At 34.2% G+C, this 27,677-nt stretch overlaps 4 protein-coding genes across 8 annotated transcripts; all 4 read right to left on the reverse strand.

Moving 5' to 3' along the window:
• Window positions 1-192: 192 nt before the first annotated feature.
• Window positions 193-7,741, reverse strand: LOC106126986 (uncharacterized). Its single transcript, XM_013324898.1, has 14 exons — window positions 7,612-7,741; window positions 7,214-7,351; window positions 6,379-6,478; window positions 5,509-5,831; window positions 5,104-5,198; window positions 4,678-4,858; window positions 4,272-4,381; window positions 3,068-3,257; window positions 2,637-2,777; window positions 2,407-2,506; window positions 2,015-2,322; window positions 1,802-1,896; window positions 1,491-1,671; window positions 193-499 (listed from the first exon to the last, which is right to left on the reverse strand). Exons 1-14 carry the CDS (start codon window positions 7,691-7,693, stop codon window positions 393-395), a joined length of 2,151 nt encoding a protein of 716 aa, XP_013180352.1. The 5' UTR covers window positions 7,694-7,741; the 3' UTR covers window positions 193-392.
• A 928-nt stretch (window positions 7,742-8,669) lies between these two features.
• Window positions 8,670-19,410, reverse strand: LOC106127185 (sulfotransferase 1C4). 5 transcript variants are annotated; one of them, XM_013325237.1, is made up of 7 exons: window positions 19,273-19,410; window positions 18,754-18,885; window positions 18,167-18,266; window positions 17,692-18,014; window positions 17,324-17,418; window positions 16,830-17,010; window positions 8,670-8,831 (listed from the first exon to the last, which is right to left on the reverse strand). In XM_013325237.1, the coding sequence occupies exons 1-7, from the start codon at window positions 19,349-19,351 to the stop codon at window positions 8,719-8,721; spliced, it is 1,023 nt and encodes a 340-aa protein (XP_013180691.1). In that variant the 5' UTR covers window positions 19,352-19,410; the 3' UTR covers window positions 8,670-8,718. The 5 variants fall into 5 exon arrangements, with proteins under 5 accessions (XP_013180691.1, XP_013180694.1, XP_013180690.1 ...); XM_013325236.1 differs by lacking the exons at window positions 8,670-8,831; window positions 16,830-17,010; window positions 17,324-17,418; ... (2 more) ...; window positions 18,754-18,885; window positions 19,273-19,410 and adding exons at window positions 12,017-12,287; window positions 12,799-12,979; window positions 13,367-13,461; ... (2 more) ...; window positions 14,569-14,703; window positions 14,959-15,655; XM_013325238.1 differs by lacking the exon at window positions 8,670-8,831 and adding an exon at window positions 12,088-12,287.
• A 2,553-nt stretch (window positions 19,411-21,963) lies between these two features.
• LOC106127041 (uncharacterized) lies at window positions 21,964-22,631 on the reverse strand. Its single transcript, NM_001312567.1, is given in 1 exon segment — window positions 21,964-22,631. A coding segment is annotated over 1 exon segment (531 nt). The 5' UTR covers window positions 22,606-22,631; the 3' UTR covers window positions 21,964-22,074.
• Window positions 22,632-26,321: 3,690 nt separating this feature from the next.
• On the reverse strand, window positions 26,322-27,564 carry LOC106127043 (uncharacterized). The gene is given in 2 exon segments (NM_001312575.1): window positions 26,322-26,649; window positions 26,973-27,564. Coding segments are annotated over 2 exon segments (519 nt in total). The 5' UTR covers window positions 27,431-27,564; the 3' UTR covers window positions 26,322-26,588.
• Between the last annotated feature and the right edge of the window lie 113 nt (window positions 27,565-27,677).

Here is a 27,677-nt window from a genome sequence, read left to right on the forward strand (position 1 = left end):
TATTTTTTAATAATTTAATAAACTTTGGACATTGCTTTTGTTAAAAGAGTGTTCATGTTATGGTGTATTTTATTCAATAACTTTCATTTTTTTTGATTTCGCACCCATATTAATTCGACCGAAACAAAATTACAGCTGATAAATCTAAACGTCTAGTTTAATCTAAACAGACTAATCTAATCAGCTCCTAGGCACAAGGCGCTAGGGGCTTCTGTTTTAGAACGAACTGTTCATTTAAAACTGAAGCAGGCATTATATTTTAGCTGAGGGAAAAACCTTCACTTTCGCCATACAAAACTTTCAGTTGAAAAAGACATTAGAAACAAGTAAATAATTGTTTAATTTTTAATATAAGTAATTTTTAATAGGATGCATCATTTTCTATCAAAGGTTTACTGCTGGAATCGTAAATCTGTGTCGCGCAAATTCTCTTCTATCCATTGATCTGCTTGTTGTATCATCTCCTCGTCGAAATATTTCTTCCAACCACCAACTTTGCCTGGAAAAAAATATAAAATAAATTCACATTTAAACTTTGTTCAAAGGGACTAAGGCCAGACAGGAAGTTAATATCATGTACACTTATTGCCTGAGGAATACAAAAAGTCGCGCCTTATTTTCCCCAATATGAACTTCCCTTCTAAAGTGCGCAAAGATTTTTGCGAAATTCTTTGCGCACATTGGCAAATGATTTAATAAGTCGATCATTGCTCCCCAGGCCAGGCCTTATATTGAATAAACCAGTCGTTGACCACGATCCCACTTGATAAACATTTTAAATTTTGATCTTAAAACGTTTTTCCATTTTTTATGCAAAATTGCAACATGCTAAATTTTAATGCTAAATAAACTTATCTTAAAGTTTTATTTCATTAACTAATTTCAATATCGACGTGTTTACAACACCTGTGTTAGCTCATAAACTTATCTACCTACCTATTATGTACATATATTTAGTACGTTGTAAGACCACACAGCAATCTTTATCAATGGTATTATGAAATATAATCTTTTTATACATCTATCATACCGGATATGTCATTAAAAAACCCAACGAAGATTGCTTATCAAATTTGGTAACATTACGCAATAATAGTTATAAATTTCTCCAACCAAAAAATTTGTGTATATCATTGACAAATGCTACTGCTTGTCTTTACATCGTACTAATATTATAATTTTTAGATGTATGAATGGATGGATGGGTTGATGGATGTTTCTTAAATGGAAACTCCAATACGGCTGCATGTATCTTGCTGAAATTTGGCATACATATACAATATAACACATAGGCTACTTTTTTAATTCAGTGCAGACGTAGTCGCGGTCGACAGCTAGTTTAGCTATAAAATGTGGCTGCTTAGTATCAAAATTTAAAATATCATAATTTTAATAATTAGAGAGGCCGATTTATACGCTACGCTACCTTTATAATATGTCAGTAAAGACTCGAATCACCTCCTCACACTACAAAACTTGTTTCTACCTACCTTCTCTTATGAAACTCCCTTTCGAATTGAATACTCCTATTTGTTGCATTTCTTTTAAATTAACAGATTTGTTCTTCTTAAAGTTATCTATCTTAAGATGATCACAGAGCTTTTCTATTTGCTCCTCCGTGACCTCCTTGTTCAGAAACTTGGCGATACGACGCGCACACGCCGCTAGATCCTGTCAGTATAAGAAAACTGTTTAACTGTGAAGTTCTGGTTGAATTAAGCTGGTTAGCCAACTAGTTAAAATTTCTTTTAAATATTTATAGGAAGGTTTTAAAGTATTTTGTAATCGTAACATTATTTACCCGAGATAGTTCTTCATAAAATATAAACAGCATATTTGGGTGATTACGCAATTCCCACGCCTCCTTAAGATGTTCGAAGAATGGTGTCCAAGAAACTGAAAACAGGGTCGTGATTGTGAATATATTGAACTTTTTGTACTTTTAAATTAAATTTTTGTATTATACTTTGACTTTTTATTATAATTGTTGCATCGTCGAAAAAGTCAAACTCACTCAAATCCTTGATGAATAAATTCCAATAGGTCTTGAAATCGCTGCCTTCCTTCAGCGTTTTCATCAGATCACTATGATGATAGAAGGAGACAGCGACATCTCTCGGGTCTCGCGCCACGTACACCACCTTGCAGGTGTCTAGCAGATTGACCGGTAACATTGACAGCGGTAGATGGGACTTGAGGAACCTCGGAGACGGTAGGTTGTGCACTTTCTCTAATAGACATATATTTTTCTGCATGGTTTCTTTTATTGTCTCGTCCATGAAAATTGTCGGCATCGCATTGTTGTTTATTAATATCGATGACCTGTTTGTCAAACATTATTGTTAAAGATATAAGTATTTGTTTCCTAACTGCTACCATGTTGTTACGGTCTGCAAGATAGCTTACTCTATAAACGGGAACCGAGTATTCAGATTGGTTGCGGCGGCAGCTTCGTAATTGAAGTCGTTCGCCATCAGCCAAACTAATTCCTGAGTCCATGTTGTACCTTTAACAAATGTATCGAAACTTAGCTTCTTACGTATAGTTAATGAATAGTCAAAAATTTTATTTTTGTTCAGGTGTCTTTTTAATTCTTTCGATTCGACATTGTTTTTTTGACAATTTGCATTACTCACCGCATTTGGGAAAAGTGACTACGAAAGTATCTGAAGGTCTTAACTCCATGTTGTAAATTTCTGCGCCAAGACTCCCGAAATTATGAGGAAACAGGTAGCCTTTTGGTCCATAGCGTGTTGTGAAAAACGTCAAGTATGTATCTAAGAACAAAAATCTATGAGTTATTAGTTACCTATACTTTAACCTATAATTCATATCCATTTGTAGTATTTTTATAACGTCTACCTTATTAACGCCAATTAAAATTAATGAATTTTAAGTTCAAAATCTACACCTAATTAAGCGCGAAATTAAAAAAAATGTAACCGTTTTTGTTTTCGATAGTCTCTGGTTTTTAGCGAGGAACATAAATATTTTCTTAGCAAATTTTTTATACTTTAAAATCACGTAAATTTTATAAGAATGGATAAATTATTAACGAATTCCTTACCGTCATAGAAGTTCTTTATTTGTTCAAGTTGGTCAGGATCGACGTCGACAGCTTCAAAAGGATAGGTCTTGTTTAATTCAGCCATTTTTTTATTTAAAAATTGACGTTTGGGATTTATGTTGTATTGCCTGCAGTGCCACAAATAACTATAAGTTAAGGTTTTTAAATTGTGTCGTTTTATGATAATTTTATTTTATCTAAAGATAAAATACCCTGCCTGCTGTACAGTTAAAATTAAAAATTGTCAGCGCATTTGCGATATCCAACTAAACTGTTGAATATCAGCTTAGTCAGATATCACATTGGCACTTCAAATTGAAAATTAAAAAAAATGACTTTGTCGATAGAACTTTATAGAAGTCATTAGTAAGTAATTGATTGACCGCCAAGTTCTTAGTATAAATGTTACGATTATGCGATTTAATTTCCCTGCTATGTATATTTACTGCTGTCATGGGGCAGCATTTCACGCAATATAAATATTTGCTATTTGAATTTATGTAGGCGACAGTTACCTCCAAATACGGCATACTAAAGGGGAAGTAATACAATCACCATCCCAAAAATCAGAACACGAAGGTGCTTTACCCAAAAACACATAACGATTTTTTTGGCGACATTTCATTATATTTTTGATTGCTTACAGGTAATCCATAATAACTTGATTTATCTTATATATAAAATTCTCGTGTCACAATTTTCGTTCCCATACTCCTCCGAAACGGTTTGACCGATTCTCATGAAATTTTGTGAGCATATTCTGCATGTCTGAGAATCGGCTACTATCTATTTTATATTCCCGCGCAGACGGAGTCGCGGGCAACAGCTAGTAAGGTATAAAAATTAAACGTTTTTTTTTAGAGAATGGAAACAATAATGTCAATTAATAACTTAGATGGATGGATGTTTCTTATTACGTATCGCTAGAGCAGCTAAACAAATATTGGTGAAATTAGTCATAGATGTAAAACATAGTCTAGAAGAACACCTATAGACTACTAATAATTTTGTTTTTTAAATTCGGCGCGGAGGGCGTTACGGACAAAAGCCTTATGCTTTTACGTAGTTGATGGGAAACGGAAATCGTAATAGGATCATCGTAAATTATAATTATTATAGTTTTATACGAAGTTAATTAAACTTTTTAAAATACTAATACTGAATACTATTTACATTTTCTTTATTAAATTAAATTCCATAGTTATGACACAGTTGGAAATCGCAAGTCAGTGTTCTGCAAGTTCTTAGCAATCCATTCCTCTGCCTCTATGCTCATGTCTGCATCGAAATAGTCACGCCAACCTCCGGACTTGCCTGCAAAGAGTTAAAAAATTAGAGAATTTTTGATAAATAAGCAAGACATAAAACAAAAAATCTATGACTAAAAACTTTAGGATTCTAACTGTAGGCTTGATAAAACATATTGTCAAGCAACACACTTAGTTTTAAAATACTAAGAAAATAACACAAAATAGTCGCCACGGTAATACTTCGTGGCAAAATAGCAAATTCTGTATTTAACTACTTATCGAAAATATTGTAGTATTTAATTATAAAGAGTTACTTTTAATTATTATTTATGTGTTCGTGATCCAAGTCTTGATAATTACCTTTTCTAACAAACTCTCCTTTTGATGCCATAATTCCTAACTCTTTCCAATTATCGATGCTAACTGATGGATTATTTTTGAAGTTATCGAATTTTATATAAGTACAAAGCTCATCTAATTGCTTAGCAGTGTACTCTTTGCCCAAGAAATCGGCGATACGTTTTACCGTCGCAGAGAGATTCTGAAATTAAATAAGTAACACTCATTTATCACGTCCCTGCCCTTATCTCACGCACATTAGCAGGATTGAGGAAGACATTGACCGATATTTGTAGCTAGTCAATACAAAGAAATTTAAATCCATATTGGTTTTGTCTGTTTCAATATTGAAATAATAGTCAGTAAATAATGTATATATTGTTATACTGACACAATTAAGTAATTTATAATTGTTTTTAACTTAAATTCCTGTCTGTCTGTCTTTACCTGCGATAGCTCTTCATAAAACAAAAATATCATATTGGGATGATGACGCATCTCCCAGGCCTCTTTTAAATGATCAAAGAAAGGTGACCAGTACACTGAAATAACAACAGAACTTCGTTTATGATGAAAATGTAGCCTTTACTCTTTATATCTATTTTTTTCTATGTGTGCTACCTGTAGTGTTTGTATCTATAGCATAGGTATAGGTAATACATTGTCTCATGTACACCAGTAGAGGTCAGCCGTCTTTCCGTCATTCCGACGTTATACGCAGTGAAGATTGAACAGTGCGTGCGCTCGAGACTGGATGTAGTAGTGAGCCGGTGAATACATCTTAGTAGCAAGTCACGTGATTGCTACACTACCTATTTTTGTTCTAGTAGATAAAACTATTGAAAAACTAACCTAAATCCTTGACAAATAAACTCCAAAATGATTTAAAGCCGCCTTTAAATTTGAACGTCTGAAATTCGCTGGTGAGATGATAGTAAGAAACGGCAACGTCCCGAGGGTCTCGCGCCACGTACACCACCTTACAGCTATCAGGCAAACTCGGGGGCATGAGTGACATTGGAAGGTGGGTCTTAATTACCCTAGGTGAGGGCATTGCAGCGACCTGTACTGTCCCAGGAACCCTTAAAAGTTCCAAAGCCTTCAATTTCTCCTCGTTACCGGCGTGTACCTTTCTTAACTCATCGATAAGATCCTTGTGCATGAGCATAAAAAATCTGTAAAATTTAAATTTGTTTAAGAAAATAATTCTTAAAAGATCAATATTTAAAGTAGGTATAGGTTAATCGCATACCAGATTTATTAAATGGTAAAAAACCAAAAGTAGATTTCTAAAGTGAAATAGTAACATTTCTAAGGGTTTTTAGAATTTTCACTTTATAGATAATCCAAAAAGAATATTAAATGTTAAAAGGTAATTGAAGAAGTGAGAAATTCGAAACTTTTCTGATTATTCATTAATCAACTGAAAAAATACTAATCAAAACAATTGATTTTTTTAAAACTGTTTCAGCTGTATGTTGACTACAATGGAATGGACAAACATATTGCGTAAATATTCAGCATCAGTTTTTTTATTCAATTTCCAACGAATTGTAAATGAACAGACAAGATGGGACATGATGTATAATACATTTTCATTTAAGGAAATCTAAAAAGAGCATAATATGACAAAATTGGCATTACGGACATATTCTTATGATTATTATTTTAAAAACGGAACGAAGTACAAAAGGCGGGAAATGAATTAAAAAATCTACTTGCTCTAAGAACATAGATCTCTCTTCGAGCGGAGTCTTATTTGCGGCGGTAAAGTCTAAACCGTATGTCAACAGCCACACTATTGCTTGCGTCCATGTTGTTCCTGATAATTATAATAAATCTCACATTATCTTGACTTATTTTATGTGTTCACATATCTTATTACTGCTGTCTCGGACTTACAAAGTCATTTCTGTATTTATCTTAGTCTATATTGAGTATAAAATAGATAAATAACCGTTAAAGAATGTTCAAATGACGGGATCAAGCCTATGACCACATCATTAGGTTACTGGCGCTTCAAAATGACTTCATTCACCTCGCTGGCTTTATACCACAAGCGTGGGGTCGGCACGCAAGTTATTAAAACGTCGGCGCGCAATTTTTACGGTCGGCCGCGGACTTGTCGCCTACTCTAGTTAAATGAAATTAGAAACGAAATAATTATAGCTTAATATAAAAAGTTACTTTCACAATACACCATCAATAAATAATGATGGTAACAGTATACAGTATAATACATGAGAAATAAAACATTATGAATAGACTCATTATAACTGCATTAGTGAACTAATTACAATTGAGCCAATTTGTTTTTCATTTTCGTATTACCTGATCGTCCTGGGTTCGAATCCCGCCATTTACCATTATGTTTTTTGATTTCCGATTTTAGAGGTAAACATCGTGATGCAACCTGCACATATCTGAGAAGAAATTCAAAGATATGTGTGAAGTCAACCAACCCGCACTTGCCCAGCGTGGTTGACACCCAAGTCACCGGTAATTTAGGGTAGGTTCCGAGCCCCTCGGTTGGGACGTATAGTGAGCTGATGATTACCTGATCGTGGATAGGTCACAATAAAGATATCATCAGGTCTGAGCGGCAAGTTATAAATATTTTCAGCTTCATTCTTATAATCACTAAAGAGCAAGTATTTCTTGGGTCCAACTTGTATATTATGTTTTGCCTTTATACCTGTAATATGAATTTTAAAATATGTAATTTAAAGCGTGTTACTTATGGCACTAAGGAGACAAGAATAAACTGTTGGTCAAACTGTTTCTGTTTTGGATTGTAATGGAACGATTACATGCCTAAAACCCAAACAATCCTTCTTGAATTCAGAAAGAGTTGGTTTTACGACAAAGTTCATGCCGTCAGTGCCACGGTAGTGAGTGCGTTTCCATGTTCCTGGCATGAGGCAAATAGGTCAAGGGTACGTATAAGATGCTCACCTGAGAAATATTTACACATTTCCTCATTATCTTGTTCTTCAACATCTCGAATATCGAAAGGAAAACTTTTAGGTTGCTGCATTGTAAGAAATAGAATAGCAAATCCAGATAAAGTGACCTCGCACTGTTATGTATGCCTACGTTTTATAATCAGCTTATATTTTGATTAGATAATACATTTATCAGTTGTTATTATCAATTTTAACACAATACATAACAAACATACTGATATATGTTATCGGAAATTTATGTAATCCGTTATTGCATACAAATCCTACGAAATGTTTAGAATTCTTAAAATTGACAGCGAATTTGTAATGAAATTTGGACTTGTTTAACAATGTTTATAATTTTGTTTAATTTTTATTTTGTTTTATTTATGAGTTTCACTAATTTCCTAGTACGATAACAGAATTTTATATAATACAATTTCTAGGAAATGTATACATTTAATACACACATATCCTCGGAAATGTTAATGAATGTAAACATACATGGGATTTAACAATATTTTATACTTTTTCTAAATTGATTCGAAAATCTATACATTTCCTAGGAATTTTATGTAATTGCCTAGGTTTTATACATTTCCGGTAACATACAAACCGATAATTATATTATAATTAATCAACACTTCCCCTACTGATAATGCACCTTGCATTTTTTAGTTATCTACCATGAACTTTGTTAATTTGACGGCAGCACGATTTCTTTCATTATGTTTCTCGAGATGACCGTACTTTTAGCGTACTGACCCAAATCGCTGTCAATGGGCCTAACACGAATATTTGCGACAAGCGCCTTCGTATCATCATCGTTAATTGCTTTGTAATTACTATGAGATTTTATGTGTATTTTACGCTCGGGGCGTTCCACAAACTTTAATACGAAATTTTCGATGACGATACGATGGCGCTTGTCACAATCATTCGTGCTAGGCCCACAGATCTGAGAACATAAAGACTCGCCAGTTCACCGCGACGACTCATCGCACTGTTACGTGGATAATTGTCCGGAAAACAGGGTCGCGACCAACCTTTAATGACGACCAGAATAAATAAGATAATTAAATGAGATTCGTTTATTAAATAAAAAGACACGTATAAATCATTGCATGGACGGGAATCGCATGTCGGTATTCTGCAGGTTGTTGTCAATCCAGAGCTGCGCCTCGCGCGTCATGTCCTCGTCGAAGTAGTCACGCCAGCCTCCCGACTTACCTGGAATTAATCAGTACAATATATTAATTGATAATTTTATTATAAGGAACTTACAGACTCATTAAAAATATTCAGCTATTTTTAGGGTTCCGTACCTCGAAAGGAAAAAACGGAACCCATATAGGATCACTTTGCTGTCCATCCGTCTGTCTGTCAAGGCGCTTTTTTTTCTTATAAAACGATTCTGCATACCTTTCCTAACGAACTCTCCCTTTGATGCCATCATGCCATATTCTTTCATATCATAGATTCCAACAGAAGGGTTATTCTTGAAATTTTCGAATTTCAAATGTGTACTAAGTTCCTCTATCTGGTCAGCTCTGTATTCCTTTCCTAAGAAAGTAGCGACACGTTGCAATGTGGCGGGCAAATCCTAGAACAAAAATAATATTATCAGTATGAGACTGCGGTATCAAAAAGTCATGCAACTACGTTTGTTATTGACGGATAAGGGACGATTCACCAATTTTTCCAAGGATCAATGCAATCAAGGGACAGTCTGAACGGTTATTGAGCCGTGCTGTAGTAAATTCTGTTCGTTACCTGTAATAATTCCTCATAGAACAAAAACAACATGTTCGGGTGATGACGCATCTGCCAGGCTTCTTTTACATGCTCGAAGAACGGTGACCAATACACTGTAAGTAATATGTATAATTTTTCTACAAAGTACGAACTAACGTTAATATTAAATCAGACCTTTCAGCCCCATCTATTCAGCTAAAAGACATATTTTTATCATTGGATCACTAGATTGATATAATGCGTTTTAAACATTGCATTTTACATTAGTTATACAACTTGAATTTACCTAGATCTCTGATGAATAAACTCCAATAGGTTTTGAAATCGCCATTAAAAATAAATGATTGGAAATCCCTAGACAGATGATAGTATGAGACGGCGACATCTCGTGGGTCCCGCGCCACATACACAACTTTGGTGGAGTCGAGCAAAGTTGGAGGTAGGAACGAGAGAGGCAGATGAGTCCTGATGAAGCGCGGCGACGCCATTTTAGAAGCTTGCTCTGAACCAGGAGTCCTCATCGCTTGCAAAGTTTTTAAGTACTCCGGGTTATCGGCATGTTTCTTCTTTAAACTTTCCATTAAGTTATCGTGTGCTATCAGGGGAAGACTGTAAATAGATGAATAAAATAAAAATGTCATTCGATTACTTTTACTTTTCATTTGGCAATTTTATAACATGAAAAAACTAAAAGTGTGTGTCTAGAGGTCTACCTTTTACTAAGAACTCTAATTAAAGGCATAACAACATACTTGGAAAGTAAGGGAGATGGTGAAGTTAGTTCAATAAGAGATGCATCGACTTCTAACAGTACCGATAAGTTTTCATCGGCGAAGCATAAATAAGATCTAACGAACATATATTTTTATAATTAAACGAGTACTTGCTCTAGAAATATAGATCTTGCTGATAGCGGACTCTTTGCTGCAGTGGAATAATCTAAATTGGACGCCAAAAGCCACACCAACTCTAGCGTCCAAGTTGTACCTAAAACGTTCAATATTACAATAACACACTTGTAACTTTTTAGGTAGATATTTGCATTAGTCAGATAAATGTCCGTAACAAATAATAATTTCATGGAGAAGAAGATAACAATAAATTAAACTAAACTGACTTCGTAGAATACGAATCGGAAAACTGTTTTTTCACACAAAAACATTTCAGTTCTACCAGCGTCACTTCCACAATAATTCAATATATTTTTACTTATTTTTGTTTTTACGTTATAATTTTGCTAATACATTGTCATTTCTTTACTTTACCTGAACGTGGAAATGTAACAAGAAATATGTCATCATGTCTCAGCGGCATGTTGTAAATATTTTCAGCATCATGTTCATAGTCACGCATAAGCAAATACTTCTTTGGTCCCACTTGAATACTAAACTTTCCTGCACCTATAATAAATACCATAAACAAACTTCTACTGAATTATGGATTTAACACTCTTAAAAAAAATCAAATAGATATTTAAATCTAATGTTACAACTGCAAATATTTGCCTCAATAGCATCATCGAGAATGTATTAATTCGTAGTTTTTGAGTTACGTTGATTACTTGCACTGAAATATTTATAAACCTTAAAACTATAAAAGGAACTACTCACCCAAAAAATATTTACTCAATTCTCTTTTATCGGTTTCTTCAACATCATGGATGTCGAACGGAAAACTTTTAAATTCTTGCATTGTGAATAACAAAATAAAAATGCAATTTACAGTTTTATATTGTTAACACATATGTCAAGAACATAGAAGTTATTTGAATACGACAAAATTTTATCACCTCCTTTTATTCATGTTCAAAAAAAATGATAAGCCCTGTGCATCATTATTGAAACGGCTGAAAAATTAATGTATTGTCCTCTCTTTTACATTCTTCGATAAAACAGAGACAACAACATGTTTTTGTACGAGTGTTTTGTCAGTGGAAACTCAGGGACGCAGTTGTTAAACACATTTGTTTAATTTTTCGCTTGATTGCCTATATTATTACGATGTTTTAACTTGTTTGACTGCTTTAATTATCTTTTGGCAAGTTGTATACAGAATGTTGCACAAAATGTGTTTCTTCTTGTACATTGAAGTTTAAGACAATAATGTTTCATATGTTGAAGTTTTACATAATTTTAAAGCAAGGTAAAGGTACAGTAAAAAAATTGCCTTTTTTTGGTATGTTTAAATATTGTGCAAAAAATTGTCACTATAACCCACAATTTATCGTGTACTATGTGACTAGCTTTGGCGGCCGGACATAGCAACACCGCTCTCCTCATGTTGCACCCTGTATAAGCTTATCAGTTTAATAGTTTTTTTGTCTTTGTCCTTCCTTGCCCATAATCTTTTAATTGAAATGTTTTATCTTATAAAAAATTCTCGTGTCACAATTTTCGTTCCCATACTCCTCCGAAACGGCTTGACCGATTCTCATGAAATTTTTTGTGCATATTGAGTAGGTCTGAGAATCGGTCAACACCTATTTTTAATCCCGCGCGAAAGGAGTCGCGGGCGACAGCTATTCTTATATATAAAATTCTCGTGTCACAATTTTCGTTCCCATAATCCTAAGAAACGGCTTGACCGATTCTCATGAAATTTGTGAGCATATTGAGTAGGTCTGAGAATCGCCCAACATCTATTTTTAATCCCGCGCGGACGGAGTCGCGGGCGACAGCTAGTAATTTATAATTTTAAAAACGATGTAAGTGTTATGTTATGGATCAAAAAACATTTTATTACTTAGTTTATTGTATTAAAGTTATATCCAATTAAGTCTATTATTTAGTTATGTTTTTAACGTAACAAATACTTGTATTTATTGCATGGATGGGAATCGCATATCGGTATCTTGCAAGTTGTTGTCAATCCAGAGCTGCGCCTCGCGCGTCATTTCCTCGTCGAAGTAGTCACGCCAGCCTCCCGACTTACCTGGAATTAAACAAAAATGTATATATTGATAGAAGATGTCGGTGGCTCAGTGGTCAAACACTTGACTTGCAATCTGCAGGTCCTGGGTTCGAATCCCGCCATGTACCAATGTGTTTTTCGATTTCCGATTTACATATGTACATTTATCCGACGTTCTTTACAGTGAAGGAAAACATCGTGATGCAACCTGCACATATCTGAGAAGAAATTCAAAGATATAAAGATAAAAGATAAGTGTGAAGTCAACCAACCCGCATTTGGCCAGCGTGGTTGACTATGGCCTAATCACCCTTAACTTAGGGTAGGCTCCGAGCCCCTCGGTGGGGACGTAAAGGGAGCTGATGATGATATGTGATGAGATATATTGATAAGACTATAAGGCACTTACAGACTTATTAAGTATTGCACATATATAGGTCCGTAGCACAATAAAAGCATAGTGAGTGACCTGTATAATATTTAAAAAGATAAAGTATTTATTTTTCTTTTGTCATAGAATGATTATGCAAACCTTTCCTAATGAACTCTCCTTTTGGTGCCATCATGCCATACTCTTTCAAATTATCAATTCCTACAGAAGGATTCTTCTTGAAGTTTTCAAATTTCAAATGTGTACAAAGTTCCGCTATCTGGTCAGCTTTGTATTCCTTTCCTAAGAAATCAGCGACACGTTGCACTGTGGCGGGTAAATTCTGGAACAAAAATAAACATTATGAGTGTGAAACGGCAGCGAATGCATTAGGCCATGTGCTAGCTGCATTTGTAATTAAACTAAGGGATGAGTTGAGTTACCAATCTTCCGAAGGGTCAATGCATTCAAAGGCACAGTCTGGACAGTTTTTGGCTGAAGTAAATTCTACTCAATTAAATTATTCAAAATTTCGTGAGACATTATACTAAATTGATATATAAACTGGTATTATTTCGCGGACGCGGCCCATCGCTCACTGACAACTACCACTACCACTCATCCTGATGAAGGGCCCCCGATGGGCTCGAAACTAGTCGGTGCCGCCACCGGACGAATATACGTGAGGGTTTAGCCGTGTTTATATATCAATTTAAATTCTACTCGTTACCTGTAATAATTCCTCATAGAACAAAAACAGCATGTTCGGATGCTGACGCATCTGCCAAGCTTCTTTTAAATGCTCGAAGAACGGTGACCAGTACACTAAAATTATAAAATTAATATCATGTGCATGATTTCCGTATACTATGAACTAGAGTATAATAAACCTTAAATCCGGCCTCTCTTCCTTATCTTTTCAGTCAAAAGACATTTTTTTTGAAAACATATAGACCTAAATTTACCTAGATCTTTGACGAATAACCTCCAATAGCTTTTGAAATCGCCATTAAAATTATATGATTTGAACTCGCTGGAGAGATAATAGTAAGACACGGCGACGTCCCGTGGATCCCTCGCCACATACACAACTTTAGTGGTGTCGAGCAAAGTCGGGGGCAGCAGTGAAAGAGGGAGATGCGTCCTGATGAAGCGTGGCGAGGGCATTCTTGCGACTTGCTCCGATCCAGGAGTCCTCATGAGTTGCAAGTTTTTTAAATTTTCTGGTTTATCGGCGTGTTCTTTATCTAAATGTTCCACTATATTTTTGTGCATTAGCATGGGAAATCTGTAAGAAAATTACGCTCATAAAAAATCATTTGATAAAAATAAGATACCACAGATCTACTTGATATTCAGTACTCATATTAACATTTTAATAGTATTCAAATTAATCGCATAATAATAAAAACTTGTAAAATTGAGAGAAAGTTTATTCAAATTGAAGAATTGACGTCTGGCCGTAAGAGTAGGTGTGGGAGGGAACACCTGGGAAGCTGAAGCATAAGAGAGATGTTACGAACAGATATTGGAAGTGAAACGATTACTTGCTCTAGAAATATAGATCTTGACGAGAGCGGAATCTTCTCTGCAGTGGAATAATCTAAATCGGACGCCAAAAGCCATACTAATTCTTGCGTCCAAGTTGTACCTAGAAGTAAAAAAGTCGTTCCATATTACAATGATACTCTATTGACTCTTGTAACATTATATAATAATATAAAGTAATCACATAATATCCATAACAAAATACTATTTTCAATCACAAGAAGAAACTAATTAATACGAATGACTATGCCCCTATAGCACTTCATAGCATTATACAAATCTCATAACATCTTTTCACACAAAAATATTCCAGCAGTTTATAGTCGTAATATTTCTGGTTTTACTGTTTAATTATCCTAATGCATTTTCTTTTCTTTATATTACCTGAACGTGGATATGTAACAACGAATATGTCGTCGTATCTTAGCCGCATGTTGTAAATATTTTCAGCATCATGTTTATAGTCACTCATAAGCAAATACTTCTTTGGTCCCACTTGAATACTAAAGTTCCCTGCACCTATAATAAATACCACAAACTAACTTCCACTGCATTATAGATTTAAAACGATTATAAAAGTAAAATTTTCGTGTTCCTTAATGAATAATAAACCTTACTATTGAAATCTATAATTATAAGTGCAAATGTTTGTCTCGACAGCATCATAGAGAAAGTCTTAATTCCTAGTTATTGTTACCTTGATGCACTTGTATTTGTAAGTCTAGGCACTACAATTCTTATAGGACTTATAAAAAAACTGTAATAGAAACTCACCCAAGAAATATTTACTCAATTCTTTATCATCGGTCCCTTCAACATCACGGATATCAAACGGGAAACTGTTATTCGGATCTTGCATCGCGAAAAACAAAATTAAATAATGCAAATAAAGTTGTTGGTACACGTCAAGTCAATCAATCTTAGTTTAATAAGTGTTGTTTGGATATGATAAAATTTTATCATCTATTTTTATGCATGGTACGTTACAAAAAACATTGATAAGCATTTTTTAAAAATCGACACATCTATACAATACTGTGTTGTCATCACTTTCATTGTCCTTACTAAAATAGAGATTACTTCATGTTTTTGTACATTTGTTTCGGCAGTGAAAACTCAAGACATAAGTGTTTTAAAGTCTCCTTTCTATGTTTCCGTTGCGGCGCATATTTTATGATAAGTCAACTTGTTTGACTGTTTCTATTAACTTTTTAGAATATACTACAATACAGTATGAATACAAATAAATAACAATCTGTGTTTTTTACACAAAAAAGTTTTTAGGTCATTTTTCAGCAAGGTTAAGGTACGTATTCAAATATTGTGCAGCAAACTGTCACCACAACCCTTAAATTATCATGTATATGCATGTTGTATGAGAAGTTTTTGCGGCCGATCATGGCAATACCGTCGTAACCCTTGTCATGTTACATCCTGTATATAACAATTTAATATTTATTTATTTATAGACGAAAGATATTTATAATGCGTATTGTTTAGTAATGAGAAACACGATGTCATTGTTATTTAGTTGACCTGAAATTGTTTTATCGCTTGTTATAATATATCAAACACTATTGTGTTAAATTAAAACACAATAGAATCATACCAATTTAATAATTCTACAAATCCCTAATGAAAGAGACACGACTTTGTTCATATTATTTTCATATTAACATGACTGTTTAGATCTTAGCTAAATTAAATAAGACATTATCAGGAATCATTAAAAACATTAGTTGCAAATTTTTGTTGCGAATGTTCGGAGAATACAGAATAATTATAAATTGAATTATATATTATGTTTACTATTTAATTATGTATTTAAAGTAACAAATTCAAGTATTTATTGCATGGACGGGAATCGCATGTCGGTATCCTGCAAGTTGTTGTCAATCCAGTGTTTCGCCTCGCGCCTCATGTCCTCGTCAAAGTAGTCACGCCAACCTCCCGACTTACCTGGAATTAGTCATTTGTGACACATTTTATGTAAATTTTACTGTGTTACAATTTATACTACTTATTCCAACAATAATGAAGCTGCCGAAATGAAGGCGATTGGGCTGACATGGCCCGAGACTAAACGCAGAGCCCAAGATAGAGCGAACTGGCGGCGCACTGTGGACGCCCCCTGCCCCACTACGGGGACATAGGACTTTAAGTCAAGTAAGTCATTCCAATAATGATAAACATTTCAGGTAAGGTACATTCGACGTCAATTTGATTTAATAATGTACGTGTATATTAAATTTATTAAAATAAATATATTTTCTTGAGATTAATGAAGATAATTCTAGTTGCTTCTAAAGACGACGGAAAAGAACGGTTGAATTTTGATAAACTTTGGGATGTTATATAATAAAGTAAAAAGGGAATAATGAAATGAGATCGGCACGCACTGTTAGAAGATACATTTACCACTGATATTAGCAGCATATACAGGGTGAATCAAAGTTATCGTGAATAATGATCTAAGCGCGTCGATAAAGAGTAATCAGCTGATAAGATGTAAAAAAGAGATGCAGCTTTAGACAGGATTGATTTTTAATTACCAAAAAAATACATAGCTTTACCTGGTCGATTGTAATGAATATCCCAATGTGCCTAATATACTCAAAGCCGCAATGATATTTATACCAACTCACCATTACGAATAAATGATTCTTTCTCGGACAGCATGCCCAAAGTCTTAAGTTCATCTTGATTGACCGATGGGTTGTTTTTAAAGTTCTCGAAACTGAGATGTGAACAAAGCTGTGTCAGTTGATCAGATGTTATTTTCTTCCCCAAGAAATCCGCTACACGTTGCACTGTGGCAGGCAGATCCTGATATAAAAATATAGCAAATATTCAATTAGAATGAAAAGTTTTAAATTGTGGTACGTAATTTAAAATGTTGTGACTTTGACTAATAGGTTCCATCCGCTGTTGTCAGCGATTAAACTATTTTTTTATATTATATTATAGTCCTCATTAAGTCAACAATACTAAACAATATTAAATATTTAATTTCTTTATTTAATTTCTTTATTTATACTAATATAGCAACATATCTAAAGAGTAGATTAGTTATGGACGGATGAATGATTGTTTCAAATTTGTTACACACTCATTATTACATTTTCTTTTTATCGCGTACCTTGGAAAGTTCTTCGTAAAACAAAAACAGCATGTTAGGATGATGTCGCAATTGCCACGCTTCCTTCAAATGTTCGAAGTACGGCGCCCAGTTAACTAAAACAAACTTATAATATCATTTCGGTAAGCTACTTAGAATAAGCATCTTTGGTTACGAACACGATAAAAAAAAATATTTTATTTTATTTTATCTATATAAACGTAATATGGATCAAGATCAATGGACAAAATAGTTTATTGAAAATCATGACACTGTGTTTGCGATTTTGTAGAGATTTTTTACAATCAAATGAGTAACAAAATACTTAACACACCTTGAGCTCTTTGTGCAGAAAAAAATTGAGCTTTTAGTGGATTAAATTTACTTACCCATATTTTTAATAAACAATTCCCAAAAACTTTTAAAATCGCCAATATAATTTGACAATTTATATAGCTTATTGAGATGATAATACGATACGGCTACGTCTAGTGGGTTCCGCGCCACGTACAGAACTTTAGTAGAGTCGAGCAAAGTAGGGGGCAGGAGGGACATAGGCAGGTGCGTCTTTAGGAAGCGCGGCGATGACATCTGAGCGGCCAGTTGTGATCCAGGGGCAGACAAAATATCCAGAATTTTTAATTGATCCTCTTTACCGGCATTCTCATTTTTTACTGCATTTAAGATTTCTTTGCTTAGGTACATCGAAAACCTGCAATACAACATGTATAACTTAACTTACGTCCCTAGTTCCCAAAGATTGACCTCCAACTCACTCCTCAAACAAAAAAACAACAAAGATGCTTTCATGCAAAATTGCTTTGTTTTTTTATGTTTATTATTATTGCAGTAGATGTTACTTACTCCAAAAATGTATATCTCGCCTGAAGCGGAATCGCAGCCGCCTTAGAGTAATCCAGATCAGAAGCCAAAAGCCATACTAACTCTTGTGTCCATGTTGTGCCTACAATGTATTCAATAAGATTAATTTGCTTTTATACTTTATACACTTTTAATTATTACGTTCAAATAATATCTTCTAGTTAAAAAGAGATATTGGGAGCCGGAAAACTGGGAATGCAAATGTGCTATGAGGTTGAACATATATTTGGGACGTTATTTATTACCAGAAGATTAATGTAAAGTTGTTTTGCCCGTAATACGAGATAACTGGTTACAGCATGATTATGAAAAGTAGCAATGCCTTTTTGGATGAAAACTTTATGATTAGAAAGTACATCCATATTTTCAAGTTGCCTACGTGATTCGAATATTTTTTTAGCTCTTATTGGGAATTTGTCGTACAAATCGAAATCTGTTAAGTTAGAAATTTTGCATTAGCTATGGAGGTACTGCAAAAATAAATTAGCTAGCCTATGGTCTAATTGAAAGTATGTATTAAAAGACTAGCTGACGCCCGCGACTCCGTCCGCGTGGAATTAAAAAATTACCTGATCTAGGAAAACTGGCAACAAAGATGTCGTCAGGTCTGAGAGGCATGTTGTAAATATTTGCAGCGTCATTCTTATAATTATTTATCAAAAAATAATTCTTCGGACCCACTCGAATATAGTCGTATCTTCCTGCAAAAAATGTATTTTTTTAGTTATAGAATCGTCTTCTGAATTACCAAATAACAAATAGTTTATTATTCCATTACCAGTCGAAGTTAAACTAAATGTTCTTAAAATCTGAAATTATACGCAAGCGGCATAAAGTTTCTGCACATTTTATCGTATACAAGATACAATCCATGAGCTATTTCAATGCGTAATATTATAAACGTTAATTCCCTTGCCGAAAGACTTTGTACAAACATATTGTCAACATTTTTTTTTGTCCAGGACCAAGAAAACATACGATAATTTGTTATTAAGATATAAAAGCCCTTCAAAAATTCACCGACAAATTTCGTATCAATTTCCTTGGGAGGGAAACTGAAGAAAGCATATTTATATAAAAACACTAACCTAGAAAATTTTTATTTACTTCTTGCGTTTCTGATTCTTCGATAGGATGGATATCGTAAGGAAATTTATTAGACGACATTGCGAACGCGAAACAGACTGTAAACAGCACGTTTGTATTACTTGTATCACGTCTGTCTACGATTTTATAGTCCTTTAAAATTATATTTAGATAAGATATACGTAATTATTATCAGGTGTTGCTACGATTTATATCAGTGTTATTCCATGACATGACAACTATTAGGGGGCAAGAGAACTTGATTACTTTTTAGTAAGAATAGGCCAGGGATGCCTAACGTGTATGTATTAAGCCATCCAATAATTTTGACTCTGTGCTTATTGCGATGAATAACATAGGGATTACTCGCGTTTGCTTCTCATATAATAAATACGTGCTGCATATGTACTTTCTTAGTGCATAATGTGAAAAACATTGCGTCGCATCCATTAATTAAGAAGTCAGGGTCCGAATACAGTTATTTATAAAGACTTTACTATAAAATGACAAAGTGAAAGATTACTAAATACTATCAGTATTCTCGGATTTCATATGCTGTTATAAAATGTCAAAGTTTACACATTCAATTTTCGAAAAAAAAATCGTTTTAAAAAAAAAATAAGTAAGTAAATTTTAAGGTATTGTACTAGCTAGAAGAACTATGTAAGAAACATTTTAATTTTTTTAACGTATTGTGACAACCCTATAAAAATAGGTAAAAATGTTGAACGTCCTTAAAGCTTTGTTTCACTCTCACTCTTTCATTATCTATGTTATTGGCTATCAGTACCGACGAAATTCTTGATCAGTGGGCCGAGTACGAATACTTATGACAATCATTTTCGTTTCGTCATCGTCAATTATATAAAAACTAGTTGTTGCCCGTGATTCCGTCAGTCCGGATTTAAAAAAAAGCGTGTGTGTCCTTCAGACTATATACCATGTCTATGCCAAATTTCAGCGAGTTTCATGCAGCCGTTTTAGTAATAACCTTCTTACAAACTAAACTTTCAACATACATCTAAACTTTCGAATTTATAATATTAATAAGATTAGTATCAGATTATTTTTGTATTTTACGCCCGTCATACATTTGTGTTAGTATGTAGTTTATTTAATATAGTATTAATTAATTCATTTGTTTTGTAGTGGTTAGTTATATAGTACGATTATATTTTAATTATTAAATGTCTAGTATTAGTTAACAACGTAATAGAATTCTAAATAAAACAAAGAGTAAATTCTTGTCTAATCTTTGTGTCGGTCGTTGTGCAAATTTTATATAATTTTTTTCGATGACGATGACGGCAATTATCACAAATTTCGTACTAGGCCCACAGTTCTAATTTATATCGTCTAATAACAAATAGATAGCTCTACTTAATTATCAATTTGTCAAGTGCCTTTGGTTATTTACCAAGAGATAGAGATAGTAATGATAATGCGAAAGATGTTTGAAGGTAAGTGTTGTTTGTGATCTCTCTTAAATAATTTGATTGTCTTTGCTGGAAAATCATATTTATGAATATTTTTATGGAATAAACGACATCAGCTCAAAGCCATCTACACACCAGCAGTTTCTCCAGTTAAAATTGAAGGCGTGTAGCAAGCTTGCTTTACTATGTATTTGTATCCTTTATACCGCTCAGCTACAAAATTAATGCTAAGATTTTCGGGTTTGACCTGATATGTCACGCGATTTGTTATCAGTTACCACTGACCTCGATATATGGATAAGACGGCTATAAGACGTGGTATTTTGTGACCGTTTGATTATCGCCACGTTTGAGTCGAAGCAAAAGCTGTAATTTCCAAGCAATGACCTATCCATTTATCTTATTTCTTATCTTACTCGTACTAATATTATAAATGCGAATGTTTAGATAGTTTGTTTGAAGGTATCTCCAAAACGGCTGAACGGATCTCGGTGAAATTTAGCAAGGACCATGGTCTACAAGAACATATAGGCTACTAATTAAGTTTATTTTAATTCCGCGCTGACGGAGTCGCGGGCAACAGCTAATATTATTATATTTATAGAGCTCAGAGTTAGTTACGATAATGAAGTGTAATTGATGAATATTTCTTCTTTATAAGGCATTTCGGCTAGTAATTGTCAATGGTCACAACGTGAACATATTATTATTTTTATATTTTTTAATTAATTCGTTTTATTAAAGTATTAGGTTTAAATATTGTATATGAACTAGATTTTATTTATATATCTTGTTATAAACGACAATTTCTTATCAAAACACACCTACTACACAATCTAATATTTATCTAATAAAACATTGAACTAAATTGTATACAGAGTCTATCAGGAAAAATAATTAACTCTCAATGACAACAGAGACTCGGAATGATAATAAAAAACAATTCTAAACATTGCACCCTCCTCTCTCGATATCTTTATCTTTGGGAATCTACATTATATTATTTCGATTCACACTGTTAAGAATGTATTATTGATAACTTAATGTACATGTTGTAATATTTCCTGCTGTCTGAGGTAAAGTTATGCAATAACAACATTGCACTTTCCGCATTTTTTCTTTGTTCATTGATCTAGGGGTGTCATTTCCTTACGAAAACAAAAACTTACGAAATTGTAAAAAAATTGATAAAGGTTTGATTAATTCAATGAATAATATTGAATTTCAATTTAATAACATCAAATTAAAAGCCAGGTATAATATTTAACATTTACTTAAAAATATATTGTACAAATTAAATTAATAAATAGTTTAGAAATAAATTATCTTTACAAATTAATAGGCTTAACAATCGCAGCTTACAATGCACTACGAGACAGTAACAACTTCTGGAGTTTTCTCGGACTTGGTGGCGTCGTCGACGGCATCAGCGTCGTCAGCGTCGGCGCGGTCTCGGCAGGTGAGTGTATCGGGGTCGCGCTCTCGGCCCGGGCCGCACTGCTCTGTGGCTCCCAGCAGCTTGTACTCGTCCCGCTCGTGCGACTCTCCCTCCAGCTGCCGGCGGCCGGCGATCACCACCTCCACGGCACGCCCGTCGCCGCTCGCCGACCTGTCGCTTCCCGGACCGATTTCAACCTGATAAGGAGTGTTGGGCTCTACGAATGCTTCCATTATCTGTACATCAGCTCGCTCCTGGATGTCCTCGTTGGTGCGCTGCTTCGACCGCTTTAGAAAACCGTCGAGCAGGCTGCTCGGTATCATCTTCTGGGGTACGGCGATGAGGAGGACGACATTCTGTACGTCTGCGCGCACGTTGAAGTCGCCGTCCTGCCGCTGATCGTAGGTAGCGGGGGCGGCGGCCGCGATGGCGAGGACGCTCGCGAGAATAAGGGGCAGCATGTTGCGTGTGGCTGTCGCGGCTTCGGGGCGCTAACTGTGCGCCGCCAGCTCCCGCGCCGCTTTTACCGAACATCCGCGAACCAGTCCGCCGAAGGAATCGGGCACACCGTAACGGTTCGCGCGACACGAACGTTCTTAACATCTTTACATACACCCATGAGTGACACTTACCGTTGATTACTGGCCTGTAGCGATTGCTCCATATTAGCCATTAATTACACCGCCTAAGGCTGATATTAACCATAGACAAAAATGAAATGATATGAAGAGTATATCTTATCACTATAAATATAAGTTAAGTAGGTTACATATCTATACAGACACAATCTAACTATTGTTCCGTGTCGCGTGCGGTGACGCATCCAGAGTCGTACGGCGCGGCGATCACCTTTGACAGTGAGCAAGGGTCAGCGATATGATAACCGAGTTCTGAAAGTACGTACACGCGAATACAAGTAACTCATGTTAATTTACGTATAATTTGAAAAATATTTTGAAAACTTAATCGAAGTACGAAGTAGAAAAGTAAGATAATATTTCGAAGTCATTCATCACCTCCTCCTGACCTGACCTGTCTTACTTTTGTGCAAAAAAGGTTTTTGCCAAATCCATCTATCTTTTCATCATGTAACCTTTCACGCTAACCATCCATCTGCTTTTTTTAGGCGTACTCCACCACAATTATGTTTAAAAACGTCCTTAACTAAGCTTCAATCAATCAAATCAAATCTTAAACTATCCGTGATCGTGGCAATGCATTATTCACATAACGCCCATATCGTGTTAACCTATTGCTCCTTAATTTTTTAAATAGAACTTACTATAAAATGTTGGTACATAATTCTAATATGGCCTTTACTAAGGTCTGAACTATTTTGAAACTGGAAAATTCTTGAATTTTGAATTTCCCGAAATTGGAAATCCAGACAAAAACTATGGAATAAAATTATAGGTCTTCTACTGATGTATTACAATTTGCTATGAGTTAGATTATGTTTAGCACTAGATATAACATCAATGTTGCAATGTAATTATACTAAGTAACTGTAAACGCTATGTAAACATGTCGATAGCCTGCTCCACCTGACCCACGTTTATACAACCAAGTAATCAAAGAATAACGGCATTTATAGATAAAAATAACATAGAAATAACCTTTACGTATTTGTAAGACACACTAAGTTACTTGACTTTATTCACTACACTCAAAAATATTCACGCTTTGCTTGTTACATTTATTTATCGATTGACAAGGAGTATAATTTTTCACGCGTATGTAAATTTGTTTTGTATATACATATCGATATAGGTTTGTATATATATGAGTATTCTCATTTTAAATAAATAGAGTTAAAGAGATTTATGTTAAATTAGAGTTTAGTCAAATCAGAAATATTAAAATCTGTGTTTAAGAAAAGCAACCAATAGATGGCGCTATCCAGTAGAGCCATTCAGTCGGGTTATATGTTTTTTAAATAACGTGATTTGAAACATGGTTTAATTATCTGTATATTCTACAATGAAAGGAAGATAACGAATATAATTTTATTTACACAAATAATAGATGATAAAATATTCTTATCAAAACACAAGGAAAGATTACCTGATTGTTTAATTAGGTGTTAGGAAATAGTGACGTCAGATATTTGATAAGTATAAAAAACCATATGTATTCTTTGTACGAGGGTTAGTTTAATTAATTTGTACTGAATCGTGCTTACATTATTCAAATAATAAGTTTTAAGGTTTATTTTTTATTAATTTATTATTGTTTTGCACCGCTCATTTTATAAAACGTTTATAAGACAGGTCATTACACTCTCCCTTTCCTTCGCCGCAAATTCTCGTCGACATTTAATTTCCACTGAAACAAGTTCTTATGTGATACAATACACACAAACTTTCAAGAACTTTCTCAAGCTAAATAATACACTTCAGGCGACTGACTGTCTTCTTTATCAACACGAATGTCAAACTTTATATTAGGTCTAGAGTATCTTAAACTTACAATGTTAAGGTTAGAAAATATAAGAACATTTCATCGATAAGCAATAAATTCATCATTCAAAATAGTAGCATTTAATTAAAAAGTGTATCTGAAAAATAAACATAAATAATGTATTTATTTATTTGAAATTTCCATAAAATATAGAAGCTTGGAAATTTCTAGAGGCGAAAGTCCGTTACGATAAACAACAACTACTTTCTATCGAGTTAGCATACATGCTTTCTATCGATTAAAAATAATAAACACTGTAATAAAACTGAACCAAGACATAAAATGCATCCAACATCCTAACCTACATAAACTTTTCTTGTTTTGTAACAGTTCAAAATATACAGTTTTTAAAATTTCATTTAGGTACTTGCAGAAGCTCTTTCCTTGTATAATATCCTATACGACTATCTTATTATCGTGGGTTTCTAAAACCAAAATCTCCGTTTCAAATATATTATATTTATGTCAAAGATAATGACAAGGTTGTTAGTTGTACAGTTGTTTTATACAGAGATATTGATCTCAAAAACCTACGACAACCGTTATAAATAAAATATAATATAAAACACTTATATTTATTCAACAAATATTATACATTGCCACAATACTTTTGGTACAATTAACAGCTGATACATAAGACCTTGCTTGTCTTTATGCCGCCTATACAAACTAAAGCTAGACGCTTATATCTTTTAGCTTTGATTGCGGTTATTACGTCTGCCTGGTCTTTATTCACCGTTGTTCAAAACAGTGACTTCGTGCTTATGTTTTTTTACTTATAATAAATATACATATTGCGACTGCAAAAGTATCATTTTATAACGTTTTACCTATATACTGAAATATTTAAAGTACAGATTTTCATTAAAAATTACGATACTATGGAATCGAACTTAGAACATTGCTGTTAGGGAGTATCGATATACTCCCTAACAGCAATGTTCTAAGTTGTTTCTAATGTTGCACCGATGTGCAACATTAGAAAATGTTTAACCGACAATATATTTAATCAATTTAACAATTCACTTAATTAATACTACGCAGTGACTCTGTAAATAAATTATCTTACAAATATTATAAATGCGAATGTTAGGATTTATGGATATTTGTTAGAAGGTATCTCTAAATATAATACGTCTCAATGGATATTGATGAAATTTGACATAGATGTACAACATAGACTGGAAGAACACATAAGCTATTTATTAAGTTTTTTTTTAAATTCCGCGCAGACGGAGCGGACAGAGCGGGCAAAAGTTAGTATCTATATATTTACAAAGTCTTAGTTAACTATATGAACCTAATTAAGGTTCATATAGTTCATTCAATTTAAAATGAAGTGAGGTAGAGCAGGCGCTGTTTTGTTATAATACATTTTTTTCTTAGACAGCAGTCACAACCATAATTAATAAACTAACTAACCTATTACTTCTTAGTACTTTTTAATGTTTGCAATACTTTTAAAAATAAAGTATAAATGTTCTGTTCAAGAGATCGAGCACATCGTTTTGATTCAAAATATCAATTAGTGAAATTGACAAAATTCAATTCAAGACTTGACAAAAATATGTATGTATGTAAATTAATATTAACTTGTCACAAGAAGGTCGATATTAATAAAGTGCTAACATTATTTTTACCTAAAGGAGTCAGTAGTTACTGCTATTTAGTCAATAATATTACTTGTTTATTTAAAAAGGCATTAAAACAACGGTTATTAGGATTTTTCAATAATAATTATCATTTATTTTCAACGCAACAGATTATCTTTCGATATTACAAACTAACTTAATCTAATAAATAAATGCAAATAATTTATCACTTAATAAGTCTTCGTCTTGTATACGTGAGATTATCAGCTTTGCTTCGTGTTTCCACCGCCGAAACATTACTCTTCCTTTTCGAAAAATTGCAACCACTAAATATGTTTTCTTGTAAATGTTTCGTCAGTGGAAACTCGTGTAGCATCACTGCATTTGAATGGTCAATGATGACGCGTCCGTCTCAGCAACGGTATCAACATGTTGGCCAGCCGCTGTTTCAATCTGCAATACATACAAAAACATTATTTTTTTGTTTATGTTGCAAATGTAACTTAGTCTACAATTTTTTTTTAGTTTACATTATTACTGATTGCTAGCTTTGTTTTTTTTAATTTTATTTACGACATAAAGATTAACCATACGTAATTCGTTATTAGTAAAACAAAAGAAGATAGTCACAAATTGTTACATTAGTAGCGTATCAGCATTCTAATTCTGAATTATTTGTAATTTTGTTATATTTCAAGAAAAGATAAGACGATAATGTTAAACTAAAAGTTATCTTTTAAAAGTAAATGTTCAAAGTACACGAAAGTTCAATTTACCTTTGAGCTTTCTCCTGTTTCCTTAAGCTTGAATCTTTCTTCTGACTCTTAACTTCTGATTGAAGTGTTACATCGCTCAGAGGTGATTCTGCAGGCTTTGCCGGAGACTCCGCAGGCTTCACGGGATCATCTGCTGGCTTTGATGGTGAATCCGGTTTAACATCTTCCGGCTTATTAGAATCGGAACTAGGAGGTATTGGCTTATGCACGGGCAAATCTCCGAAATTTTCCAAATCGAGTAGATCGCTTATATCGATATCGGAAGCCGCTGCGAGCAGGGAATCGGCGGGCGCTACAGCGATGACCACGCCATCGATGTTGAGTCTGTAGTTCTCTGTTCCGTTCTGTCGCTGGTCGAAGTGTCTTTCGGCGCAATCGGCGGCTGGTGCGGCGAGTGCTACGGCCATGACAACGGCCAGCACGGCCGCCTCGCACACGATACGGTTGTAGTTGACCATCGCGAGAGGTGTGTGGATGCGCACTGAAGCACGGCTAGCCGGGCCCGCTGTGTACCCACTCTCCGCTGCATCTTTTATTTATTCGCGAAGATAGCGGTACAGCCGCCGCCGCTGAGCGCCGCTCCTAGCGCGGCACCCGCCCCGGATAAACTGGATTTAATATAAGACAAACGGTCAATATGTAGGACACTTTAGAAGGGCCTCACATAAAAAACAAAAAGTTAACCAGATCTTGCTTTAGTCAACG

Source organism: Papilio xuthus, unplaced genomic scaffold (assembly GCF_000836235.2).
Source record: "Papilio xuthus unplaced genomic scaffold, Pxut_1.1 DF824888.1, whole genome shotgun sequence".
NCBI lineage: Eukaryota > Metazoa > Arthropoda > Insecta > Lepidoptera > Papilionidae > Papilio > Papilio xuthus.